This window comes from Leucoraja erinacea, chromosome 12, assembly GCF_028641065.1.
Source record: "Leucoraja erinacea ecotype New England chromosome 12, Leri_hhj_1, whole genome shotgun sequence".
NCBI lineage: Eukaryota > Metazoa > Chordata > Chondrichthyes > Rajiformes > Rajidae > Leucoraja > Leucoraja erinaceus.
The window spans coordinates 52,654,740-52,667,952 of record NC_073388.1 but is presented as its reverse complement, the minus strand read 5'-3'; the positions used below and the strand labels follow the sequence as shown (position 1 = coordinate 52,667,952).

The 13,213-nt window shown below is 44.3% G+C and overlaps 1 protein-coding gene across 2 annotated transcripts; it reads right to left on the bottom strand.

Moving 5' to 3' along the window:
• Positions 1–634: 634 nt before the first annotated feature.
• Positions 635–12,512, bottom strand: fgf16 (fibroblast growth factor 16). 2 transcript variants are annotated; one of them, XM_055644139.1, is made up of 3 exons: positions 11,599–12,484; positions 9,758–9,861; positions 635–2,030 (listed from the first exon to the last, which is right to left on the bottom strand). In XM_055644139.1, the coding sequence occupies exons 1-3, from the start codon at positions 11,882–11,884 to the stop codon at positions 1,785–1,787; spliced, it is 636 nt and encodes a 211-aa protein (XP_055500114.1). In that variant the 5' UTR covers positions 11,885–12,484; the 3' UTR covers positions 635–1,784. The 2 variants fall into 2 exon arrangements, with proteins under 2 accessions (XP_055500114.1, XP_055500115.1); XM_055644140.1 differs by having other exon boundaries at positions 1,887–2,030; positions 9,762–9,861; positions 11,599–12,512.
• Between the last annotated feature and the right edge of the window lie 701 nt (positions 12,513–13,213).

The window sequence follows — 13,213 nt, the reverse complement described above, 5'->3', positions numbered from 1 at the left end:
GCATTTTTTCAAAAGGAACACCTTATAATTTTACACATTTTCTCCTGCATGCTTTCAGTGTCTGCTGCAAAAACATCCAAATATTCTTGTTTTTTGGCTCAATTTTAACATATAAATAAGTAGAATCTTTTCAAAGGTGGACAAAATCTGCAGATGCCACTACCTACTACACTTTGTCCTGCCCCCACCACCCTACAATAAGTCTGAATCATCACTTATACATGTTCTCCAGGGTTGCTGCCTGCCCCGCTGAGTTACTTCAGCATTGTGTGTCTTTTTTTGGTGTAAATGAGTAACCTACTGGGATGCTTAAATCAAAGAAGTGGCTTCTCCCAAATATTTTTGTTGTAGGCCTTGGGTTCCCCTAACAGCAAAACGCACATGAAGTATGCATGTGCAGGCTCATGGGTATTTAACTTGCCTTTACAAAGTAATTCCAGTTGAATTGTCCCACACAGCTCTGCCCAGCTAATGCCAACCAAAGCTGGAATCTTATGATGATGGAAATAGTCTTTATAATTTCAATAGGTGGGCCAGTGATACTGAAACCAGGCGGTTTTAATTGCATCAGTCAGAAAAATAAGCATACACACCATCTGCAATAACCATGGAGTCATGACTAATTCAATTGAAATGTGTTACCTGTGATGGAGAGGATTTTTAATATTTGATTCCATTCCAAAGGAGGTTGAATATTGTAAATTGTTACAATGAAATATATCAATATATCGATAACCTAAGACATGGTTGGAAAAATCTACAAAATTGATGCCATCTAAAAATATGTAGGCGAATTTGTTACTTTGCAACTTTCATTGGATTCCAAATGTATAGGAATGCAAGCATCTCTGTGGAACTTATCCATAGAGGAGGAAGGTGAGCATTGGACAGCCAAATATGCTGAATACCAATACAAAGAGGAGTTGCAAACTGCATTTAAAAAAATATTAGCACATAATTGCTACGTTAAATTTTTTGGGGGGAATATTTGTAACAAATTTACATTTAGCAGAATTTTCCATCATAATAATTTCTTTTATTAAGAGTGAACAAGCAATGTTAATTGTACAATATACTTTTTTTTTTGCTTTAAACGAAGTATTTTTTTATTGTCAAACTCAACATTCATAGATCTTCATAACTTAAAAAGTGGTCATTTACATTTCAATAGGATCTAATCCTTCCAGACAGCAATCTGGTCTATACATTATCATTAAAAATATAGTCTATGTAATAAATAAATATATAAAATAAATATAATATTGACATTTCTATAAATAGTTTATTGTTGATTTGTACAGTGTCCATGGTAAATTTAGCCCATTCCAAAGACGGGGAACCTTATATCCTGTTGGCTCTTGTCTTCCATGTCGCATAGTAAATAACAGCTTTCAGCAGGTTCTCATCCACAGATCCCGAATATATCAACTTTTGATAAATATATATATTTTAGCTCAAAGCTCCTTTATTTGCAGCAGCGTTAATCACCACTTAGTGGCCTTTCGTTTCTCTCCAGCAATAAAAGTGTCCATTGTCTACGAGGCTCTGTTCCTCTCCTCCTCAACCATCATCTAGAAGCAAAATTCAGTGGAGAATATAGGTGTGTGAGTATAAAAGAAAATCCTGGAACTGTGCACTCGATAATGGCTTGATAGTATTAGTAGTGGTAATGAATTCAACCATAGTGGTCGTCTCAAAATGGCCACGAGGTTGTCGTTTGCACTGCTCCCCCGAATAGCTGAAGCCCCCGGGTATGTACAACGCATGCAGGGCAGTGGAATTTATCAACTATAGTTAAAGAGGTCTCTGTATAACGCAGGTACTTTTTCAGGATCCACCGGTCTAGGTAAAAAGTGAGTGAATTTTTGATGTCGTTTAGTCCTGTATCCTTCCCGTGGAGTTCCATCTTTATTCAGAGCCACATAATAATGTCTCCCCGTATCCCCGTGTTTATACAAGGTCGATGCATAGGTATTGTACCAGTTCTCTTCAAATTGTTCCCGGAAGACACACTCGGGTGTTAATTTTTTCTGTAAGATAAAATACGTTAATCAGAGTGTATCGTTCATGTATTTTCAGCACCATTGCATTTGGGGTTTTATATAAGTTGATTTTTTAAATAAATTGAGGAGTTAATGTTAAAGCCTTAACATTGGTACAGAAAATTAACAACTTCACCGACACCCTGAAATTGATCATTAGTTCCACCTACTACATAAAGTCTAACACCCCTGCTATTTTCTATCAATACTCATTTCAAATATTTACCTTGTGGGAGTGGGAAGGGAATTCATGAAATGTCGGGTGTAAACAAATGCTTTCATGAGGTTTCAAATTATCATTAATGATAATCAATAGCTTTACATATTCAAAATATACGATATCCCTATGAAATGGGTAAAACCAGGTAACACATTTCTGTTCCTCTTCTGATAGGATGCAGGTCAACTCAAAAATATTAATTCTTTCCCTCAAGACAGGAGACAGTAGTCGACAAAAAAACCGTAAATTGTGGAGGGAAGTGTTTCTAGTTGGAACCCTTCTTCAGTCTGAAGAATGTCCCAACTCAAAATATCATTAGTCCAAAGAAGGGTTCCGACCTGAAACGTCACCTGTCTATTTCCCTCCGCTGATACTGACTGATCTGCTGAGTTCTTCCAGCAGTTTGGTTTTGCTCAATATTCAAGTATTTGCAGTTTCTTGCATCTACGGCTGAAAAAATATGTGGTTAATTCAATTACAGCAAGAAGCCAAAGTCAAGGCTATCAGCTTTGTCTTATTTATTATTTTAAATGAAACTGATTTGAATGGAAACACGATTTACTTGCTGTTGCCAAGACTTGATCAAGCTCTTCATAGGCAATAAAAGTTTGCTCCAGAAAAATGCACACATCAGTTCATTGGTAACTTGACACTGTGAGCTAGTGTCAGGGTCTCACTGGAAATGTATCACCAAGTTTCTAACCAACTTATCCTGATCTCATCACTTTGAGGTGGGAAAGGCAAAAGTCAACAGCATTATCAAGTAGGAAGGTTAGTGGGCATGGAGTGCAGGTGACCAAAGTGAACCGTCCCTCCATTTGCTTTCAAAGTTCACGTATGAAGAACAGCAATTTAAACATCGAAGGTAGACACAAATTGCTGAAGTAACTCAGCGGACGGAACAGGCAGTATCTCTGGAGAGAAGGAATGGGTGACGTTTTGGGTCGGGACCCTTCTATTAGAGAGGCTGGCCTTTGTTAGTGTCCAAAAGAAAAACTAATGGGAAAAGATTAGTGTGGAAATTTGAAACAAATGCCATTAATTACATACTTTAATTACTATTATATCCATTTTGATGAAAAAACATGCTGTTAAGTCTTGGTTACTTTATTTTAGCAGCTGGTATTGTGTAGACAGTGTTTGAACTCCATGTGTTAACTTTGTGTACCCAATAAATATATTTATTTATTTTGACTATGAATAATGAAACAGGCTTTTTTGCATCGATTGGAAATGAGCAACACATTCCCAGCTGGAGCAACTTGCATTCTTTCCCCAACATTAGTCTAACGTTTAAACGTCTGGGTGTGCGTTTAATCAGTCTCACACAGTTCACTAGAGGGAGCAGTGAGGAACAGCATAAGCATTGTACTGACGATAACAGGAAGCAAGGAACAGAGAGAAAGAAGAACTGGTAACACCAGTCCTTCTCCTGAGAAACAAGTCTTTGTTTGAACAATCAAACCTGTGTGAATGGGAGACCCAACCTGTTCTAATGGAGGTGGCAATGAGGGGCCAATGTGGGATGGGGGAGGGGAAAGAGCAAGGCTCAAGACTCAAAAGCTTTGGTTTCACAGTCAGAAAGAGCTTTTTAAAAATATATGATAAGACCCAGATGTACGGTTCTATTTATGCCCACTTTTAACTAACATTCTTGCAATTTATACAAGGCAAAGTCGATGGCTGGCGTCTTAATGTGCTGTGACAATTACTGTGTGGAATCTGTGCTAAGACACCCAACTGGTGCCCACTTCACTCAATTCAATGCATGAAATGAGAACTATTTTATTCTGATTACCAGGTCGAACTAAAGATCCATAAAATTGGTTGGGAGTAAAACTACATATTGGTTCTTCTGATTAATAATCTGTGTTTCTAAGTGCCATAGGCGTTAAATGAAGGAAAAAATAACTAAATGCCGTTTTGGGGAATGATTTTTATAATTATGGAGAAATGCCATTATTAAACGCTATTGTTAAAACCTGGTTTACAGACTAACTTGCCACAACTTAAAATTTGCTGTTTGATTAACCTCAATCTTAAAGAACCCATGTTGGAAGCTCACTTAATACGATTTGGTGACATGAGGAACTGCAGATGCTGGAAATAAATAAATCACCAGGTGCTGGAGTAACTCAGTGGATCAGGCAACATCTCTGGAGGACATGCATAGGTGGCATTTCGGGTCGGGATGTTTCGTCAAACTGGTCGACCCGAGTCTGAAGAAGGGTTCCAACCTGAAACGTTGTCTATCCATGTCCTTTAGTGATATTGCCTGATCCACCATGTTACTCCAGCACCAGGCAAATACACTCCTGTCAAAGCCACAGTAACTAGCAATGACAGCAGTCCATCCATCCACCTGGCAGTGTTAACGTCAAGGCAAGCTACAGACAGTTATCCAATTTACAAGCCATTGTAATCTACATTTTACAAGCCTTTATACATCAACCTTGATTCCAACCCTTAGATTTGTACAGATTCTTCAGCCCATTTGATTTGAAAGTACGAATGTCTGATGAGATCTCAGTCTCAAGAAGGATCCTGATCTGCAATGCTGAATGTGCATTCCCTCCCCAGATGCTGCCTGACCCTCTGACTTCCTCCAGCACTTGGTGTTTTCCTCAGGGTTCCAGCACCTGCAGTTTCTGGTTCATCTCTCTCTTTAGTGTTTTTTTCTTCTTTCCTATCCTTTTTGTATCCTTCTTTCATTCACCAGCTCAGTTCTCTTGGAGACGTGAAGAAGTGTGTACCAACTCCAGGCATGGGTTTGAGAGGGAAACAGTGACTATATTGACTTGTAGCCCCTTTTATTCCTTTACCATGCATGTTTAAGATGACATGAAACTAATTCAGCTCTAGCTTGGAAGAAATTTGTGACCTCCGGAAGGTATTTCCTGATGCAAGACATGCTTATTTAGAATATATAATTTTAAATCCCCAGCCCAATTTTCCCCCAAAATGTTCCACATTGAGTTGTACGACAGTGAATGATTACAGATAATATAATGTTGATTTACCTGACACTGAAATAGAACATATTTTTTTTCCTGCTTTTTATCCTTGATCGCACAATTTTCTTTTCTCAATTTAGTTTCTGTTATTATTGTCATATGTACCAAGGTAGAGTGAATAGCTTTTTTTTGCGTGCTATCCAGTCAGTGAAAGGACTATACATTATTACAATGAAGCCATCCACAGTGTACAGACAAAGATACAGATTTCAATGCTCGTTTCTGCTTTTACATCGGGACTCCCACTCTCAGACACTTGGGGTCTTTGAAACATTAAGGTTAAATGGAATCTAGGATGGAACTTTTTTTATGATTGTATTTATTAGCAACAGGTACTCGAAGCAAATACACATAAACTGTGCATAAATCTGTCCTTGCTTTGATATTTAATTAAAGGCAGGAGGCCCATAACCAGTAAAAACGATACAAATGTTAAGGCTGAAAAGCAACTGGAAAGGGATCATGTGTGGAACTCATTTATTCTTTTAATTTGAGGGTAACTTTGCTGATTTCCTTCCTTCCTGTTACTCCAATTATCATTCAGGGGCAGGAAAGTGAACAGGTGGACAAGCTGCTGTCAACACACATTGTTCAGAATCAGGCTGCGGAAAGGAGTTGCCTTCATCCAGTCCCCAGCATCAAGGCAGAAGCACTTCTTCTCACAGAGAGTGGTGAGTCTGTGGAATTCTCTGCCTCAGAGGACGGTGGAGGCAGGTTCTCTGGATGCTTTCAAGAGAGAGCTAGACCGGGCTCTTAAAAAAAGCGGAATCAGGGGATATGGGGAGAAGGCAGGAACGGGGTACTGATTGGGGATGAGCAGCCATGATCACATTAAATGGTGGTGCTGGCTCAAAGGGCCGAATGGCCTACTCCTGCACCTATTGTCTATTGTCTATGCAGAGAGGCACAATTAGAATGGCACAATTAGAATCTCACTCTCATCCATTGGAGTTAAAGGTTGGCAAGTGTAACACATAAAAGCCCGAAGATGACACAAAAAAATTGGAGTAACTCAGAGGGACAGTCAGCATCTCTGGATATAAGGAATAGGTGATGAGACCCTTCTTCAGACCTCCGATTAGAGTTCGGTATCCTCTCTGCTCCCTAATTATAACAGCCTATTGGATTTTAAACCGCACACAGCAGAACTCAAACCCTTGGCTGAATCATTCCAGAGTTTCATCCTTTATGCAAAATGTTAATTCAAACCCCTTTAAGAAATTCCATGGTAGTTTCCAAATTGTACAACTTTTGTTGTGGTTCAGGCGACTTCAATAACCATCACTAATATAGTGTTCTATTCATATGTTAACTGTAATTATAGAAACTTCATGTGTGCAGATTGGCTGTGGAATGTTTTCCACATTAAAAGGGTGACTGCTTTCAAAAGTACTACATTGGATGTGAAAGGTATGGGATGTCTGAGCATTTCAAAGCCATGACATAAAGGTAACTTCTTTCATCCTACAGTCTCACTGTTCTGTCATGAACGTCTTCCTGGACAATGATAAGCCATATTCAATACAGTGGTTAATTCATAAAATAGAGACTGCATTGTTCCTACTCAGAAGATTGGGTTGCAAATCTCATTGCTGTATAAAGCTGTCGACCTATCAGTCACCAAAGAGACTACAGTAAATTCCATGTCACCTAACAGAAATGAATATTTTAGGAAATTCTTTCAGCTTTTGTTACCATTCTGTCTAACAAGAAGGGCAGGGGGAACAAAATAGTTGTGCATTGCATGACACTGTGAAAAACGTTGTGTCTGATACATTAGGTCTCCTTAAATACTATAACAATTGTTCCTTGATAACAATGCTCAACTTCTAAAAGAAGGAACAAGTCTACACTGCAGTTACTGATGAATGTTTTGAGTCAAAGGGAGTTATTCCTTTTTAATAGTGGGTTTACTATTAACACAGGTCTGGACCAGCAGGAAATATGCTTCAGAACTCTGGTGCTGCAGTGGCAAGATCACATTAAATCAGACACCGTACAAACTCACAGCAAACTTTCTAACCAATTTTTTTTAGAGAAAATTATATTGTGCACTAAAGACCCCCCCCCCCCCTCCCCCCCCTCTCCACCACTCCCTTTACATTGCAGAGATGCTTTAAGTAACAATAGTTGTGTAATAGTCACTGTTGGAGGATTCAAACCAGGGTACAGCATGGATTCCATAACACTGGTACGAACTCACAAACAAATGTACAATTTCATGTTCAGGTGTGTATCGTTTGCAAGTCACAGTCACAATCACTTGCAGATCTGGTTCCAGCCCTCCTCACTGCTGCCTGGGTGGGTGTTTAATACCACCCCGAGATCACAAGTGAGAGGAGCAGAATTAGGCCATTTGGCCCATCCACTGCAATGCAATCATGGTTGATCTCACTCCCACCAAACCCCATTCTCCTGCCTTCTCCCCATAACCTCCGAGATGCTAGGAATTGTCCAGTGGTGATGCACATGCACAGAACGACTCCATAATTTGCCATTGTCTTACTGGACAACCTACTGTGTCCACAGGGGCTCCTGGAATCAAGAACCAGGGGACAGAGGTTTACGGTATTGATGGGGGGGGGGGGGAGGGGGGGGGGGTTTAATAGGCACCTGAAGGGCAACTTCTTTTTACACAAAGGGTGGTGGGTGTATGGAATGAGCTACCAGAGGAGGTAGATGAGGCAGGTATGTTTAAAAAACATTTGGACAGGTATGTAGATAGGGTAGGTTTGGAGGGATATGGGCCAAATGCAGGTATGTGGGACTAGTGTAGACGGGGCATGTTGGTTGTCGTGGGCAGGTTGGCCAAAGGACAACACTGGATGAATATCACTTTCTAAAGTTGACCTCTGTGTCTCCAACCAGTCGCACACACCCCTCTCAGTCACATTATAGTCAGGGCCACTGGTTGGACTCTTTAACTGTTGCACTCTCCCGTGACCTGGGGATAGTTTGCTCCATCTCCCCTCTTGTGTTCCTTTATCCTTCTATTGTCCAAAACATGTGCTGTTAGATTAACTGGCTACTGTAAATTGCCTCTGGTGCGGGGGGAGGGGTCGCAGGAGATCAGGAGAGTCAACGGGCAGAGACTGAGAGAGCAGGTTCCAGGGAAAATAATGGAGGAAGGGGAATGCTGAATCAACGGATACTCATTGGACCAAATAACCTCCTTCAATGTCATGAGAAGCATAAATGAAACATTGCAAGGGTGCATTGGTTCGTTCGGTGTCAGGGGTTATGGGCCAAAGGCAGGAGAATGGGGTTCAGGGGGAAAGATAGATCAGCCATGATTGAATGGCAGAGGGGAACTTATGAGCTTATTATCTTAAAGACAGAAATATGACATACTCAGAGGTACCAATGGCATGAACCTGTTGGATTGGCAGGAGAAAACAAATCTGATGGGCTGTAGGTGTTTTGGAAAGGAAGTTGATGGTCTGGTCAGAACATTAATATTCCCTAAAATGGCCAAGCAAGTCATTGTATTGTCATTCACTGTCACTTAACTCATTCTCATTGTCATTTAAGGCAGAGATACAGTATATAGATTCTTGATTAGTGTGGGTGTCAGGGGTCGTGGCGAGAAGGCAGGAGAATGGGGTTAGGAGGGAGATCAGCCATGATTGAATGGAGGAGTAGACTTGATGGGCCGAATGGCCTAATTCTACTCCTTTGAATGTTTCAGGGGGAAAGAACTAAGAAGCATCATTGCCCACTTGCGGCAACTGCGATCATCTTGCCCATGACACCCATCATTGCCCATTAATGAATGAATGAATGAATGAATGAACAACAATAGTTCAAGTAGGGATGATAGACTCAAAATGCTGGAGCAACTCAGCGGGTCATCAGTCTGAAGAAGGGTCTCGACCCGAAACGTCACCCATTCCTTCTCTCCAGAGATGCTGCCCGACCTGCTGAATTACCCCAGCATTTTGTGTCTTAAGTTGGAATAATGGTTTCTCTAACGGGCAAGAAGCTCCGAAAGGGCCCGATACGAAACATCGGCCATCCTTGTTCTCCAGAGATGCTGCCTGACCCACTGAGTTGGTGAAGAGTGAGTATCCCGGGTAGATACTTATTTGCAGCAGCACACTCCAGCACGGTGTCTATCCCCAATTCCAAGCGGGTGGCAAAAGGAGTGGGCGACCAGAGACAGCGGGTGTGTTGTAGCGGGGAGCTGGGTTAGAACAGAAGATCCTATAGCGAGCTGGAAAGTACTGGTCCGCTGTTGGATCTTTGGTTAGAACCGCATGAGGATGATTGAAGGAGGCGAGGCTAGTCTTTGTGTACACGCACGGCTGTGTCACGGTGACAGAGGCTGTTATAACCACTAATCCCACCCTCGCACTGGCACCCCCCACCCCACCCCACCCAAGTTGCCATGTGAAACTTCAGCCGAGTTGCATATTTGCTAGTTACGGGCGCTGCTGTGTGCGTGTGCGTGTGTGTGTGTGTATAGAAGATGCCAGACTTACCGACCCGTAGAGGTCGCCTCTGTAGTTCATTCCCAGGTAGAGACCCGAGTCCACCCCGCGGATACTGACCAGGCCCACGGCCAGGCTGATGAACTCCAGGATCCCTGCACAACGTAGCAGAAAAGGAAGATAAGGTTAACAATTGGAGCCACAGAAACGGAGGGGGGTGGTGCGGGCAAGCATGGTCCGGCCGAGCGGACTGTTCAGATGAAAGGTTGTGGTGAAATGTGCCCATCCCCAGAGGACAGCGTTTCTCCCGGGGCCCAGAGTAGTGCCAACCCCACTGACCCCACCGCCCCCCGACCCGGGGCATCTTCAGAGCGGTCACTGGGGTTGTCCCACACGCGGGGTATCAGTAATGTAGAAACATAGAAATTAGGTGCAGGAGTAGGCCATTCGGCCCTTCGAGCCTGCACCGCCATTCAATATGATCATGGCTGATCATCCAACTCAGTATCCCGTACCTGCCTTCTCTCCATACCCTCTGATCCCCTTAGCCACAAGGGCCACATCTAACTCCCTCTTAAATATAGCCAATGAACTGGCCTCAACTACCCTCTGTGGCAGAGAGTTCCAGAGATTCACCACTCTCTGTGTGAAAAAAAGTTCTTCTCATCTCGGTTTTATAGGATTTCCCCCTTATCCTTAAGCTGTGACCCCTTGTCCTGGACTTCCCCAACATCGGGAACAATCTTCCTGCATCTAGCCTGTCCAACGTATATGTAGCTTTCACCCTGCCCTCGCCAGGGTAAAGATAGTGAGTGACCCCATCTTTACTTTTCAGACCTTCACTAAACAGTTAACAGCCCAAATCTCAGCGATTGCTCATAAATAACCCGTTTAAAGCTAAGCTGCAGTCAGTGCACACGGTGACAGACAGGACGGAGGATCTGCTGCTAATCATCAACCCTCTCCTTCCACTCAACTTACATTTATTGTGTTTTGTTTGATTGGCCTTGAAAAATAGTCCGTGTAACAATGACTGCTGGGAGGGGCGGTCGCTTCATAGTCAGGTCTCCCAGCAAACTCTTTGAGGAAAAAGAGCTTTTCTTGAAAAAAAAACCCCTCTGTGGTCGAGTGTGAGCGGGGCTGCGGGGTGATTTATGAGCCGGTTAGGGTGTTGGGTCTGAGCGGCGCTGCTCCTTAAACCAGGCTCACGTTTCACGGGGATGAAAGACACCTGTTCCACCCTTTAGTGTGTGTGTGGGGGGAGAGGGGCAAGCAGGGCAGAGGGTGCTGTCTGATGTGAGTTAAGGACCGGCCCCCATTCCTCCTCCACGCCTCGACTATGTCGAGAACGTATTCACGCCGTCTCTCTACTCGCTTTGACCGAGGAACCGTCTCCCCGCCTCACGGTTGTACATCTGCTCCCTGTGTCTGCCCCCATTCTGCCTCCCACCCAGGCGGGGTTGCCCACAGTCTCACACCCCCTCCCCGCCTGTGTCCGACCCCCACACCGGGCTCACGTTGCCCCAGTTTGCCACTCGGTGTATCCCGGTGTGTTTCTTCCCACACCAGTGAGTGGGGAGTGCTGTTTAACGAACGCCTACAGTCCATACACAGAGAGCCACAGTAAATGCAGTGTGAATAGCTGACGCCGGGCAGGTATTGGGGGCTATGTCCGTGCCTGGGTGGGTCAGGGCTGGCTGGGGGGTGTAAGCGGGTAGCGGTGCACAGAGCCAGGGGCTGAAACCGCCCGCCCGCCCTCGGGTAAAACGGGTCGGAGCCGGGAAACTCCCTCCATGACCCTGTGCCCCAGTGCGGACACGGCGGCTGTGGAGGTGTTACTGGGGGGAGAGGGAGAGACACAGAGAGAGGGTGGAGAGAGCAGGGCATCTTACCGAAGCGGCTGTGGTCGTGCCGGGTGCCGTGCACCGTTCCGTTCGGGAAGATCTCCAGGTGAAAGCCGGTCCTGCAGTACAGTTGCCTCCGCCTGAGGATGCCCTTGAGGTGGGCGAAGTCAGTGGGTGATCCGCGCTGCAGCCTGCCCTCGATCTGCCCGAGCCTCTCGTTCAGGAAGCCGGGGGAATCGGCCTGCACTAGCACGGGCATATTCCCAAGAGAAACGGCGTGTATGTCTGCGTCCACGGATCCCAGGTAGCTGCCGACCTCGGCCATCAGAGTCATGGGCGGCCGAGCAATTAGAACCGCGAGCACTTTTTATTAACCAGCTCTCTGATACGGAAAGTCTCCCAATGCAGCCCCCTCGTGTATAATAACAGGCGAGACCACTTTGTTTTGACTGCTCTGTTTATAGGGATCCCGGCGCATTAATCTCCGCTTAAATTTCATAACTGAAGTCGAGGGGAATCAGATGAAAGCAGCTGTTTATATACATCCTCGCACATTGACAGATTCGATATTTAAATAAGCCCCGCCTGGGATCCCCATGGCTCATGGTCTGTGAGAATCATTGGGTTCCAACTGCAAGACCTTCAATCCATTGTTAACCGTGTAATACACACACACACACACACACCACTCCACCGCCACCACACCCACCTCACACACTAATGCAATGCATAACATGCACCAACACACACGCATATACCATATAGGCCATGTACATAGCTCCACCCACACATAGTCACAACATATATACATTATACACTCCACTTCGGTTTAAATCAGCATCTGCAGTTCTTTCCTACATATATACACTGCAGCCCCACAAAACATATCCACACATCTTATCGTTCAGTTACACAACACCCCGCACAGATATAACACGTATACACTTACACTACCTCACCCATACAATATCTCAAGTGAACAGCTCACACACATAGGACCCCCCCCCCCCCCGCCCCCCAGTAAGGAGGCAGATTGTGTCAGCAGCCTCAAATACACATGGCACAGCAACCCCCACTTGTACAGACCAGTACTTCCCAGCACGCAGAGTACACATCAACACCCCGAGCCAGACACAACACACACACACACACACACACCCACCCAGACACAACACACACTCACCAACACCCCGAGACAGACACACACCCAGACACTCACTAACACCCTGAGACACACACACGCAAACACCACACACACACACACACACACAGGCAAACAACATACACACACACACACACACAATTACACACTCAATTTCTCTCTATCACACATACAAAATGAACAGACCAAATTTCTCACATTCACACACATTCTCACACTCACACTCACCTGCACACACTCACACATACACACTCACATCCACAATGCCCGCGGGTGTATGGCAGCCCTTGGCAGCGCGGTTCCTACCCACGTTTGATGAACTCATCCAACAAAAACGCTCCAGGTGTCAATAAGTTGTAGCAAATCGAGGTGCCAACGTGGCTCGTTCGCATTTTTTTTTTTACCATTTCAATCCCTTTCATCGCTTAGAAAGGCTGAGTGAGAAATATATTGTTTTATTTTCCATAGGGGCAATTGTTTGTCAAAAGCTTGGAGTCACTT

Coding starts and splice junctions, on each gene's coding strand:
- fgf16 (XM_055644139.1), bottom strand. CDS start 11,884: ATGACTCTGATGGCCGAGGTCGGCAGCTACCTGGGATCCGTGGACGCA. Junction 9,862..11,598: donor GCACGACCACAGCCGCTTCG/GTAAGATGCCCT, acceptor TACGTTGTGCAG/GGATCCTGGAGTTCATCAGC. Junction 2,031..9,757: donor GAGGCGACCTCTACGGGTCG/GTAAGTCTGGCA, acceptor TTTATCTTACAG/AAAAAATTAACACCCGAGTG.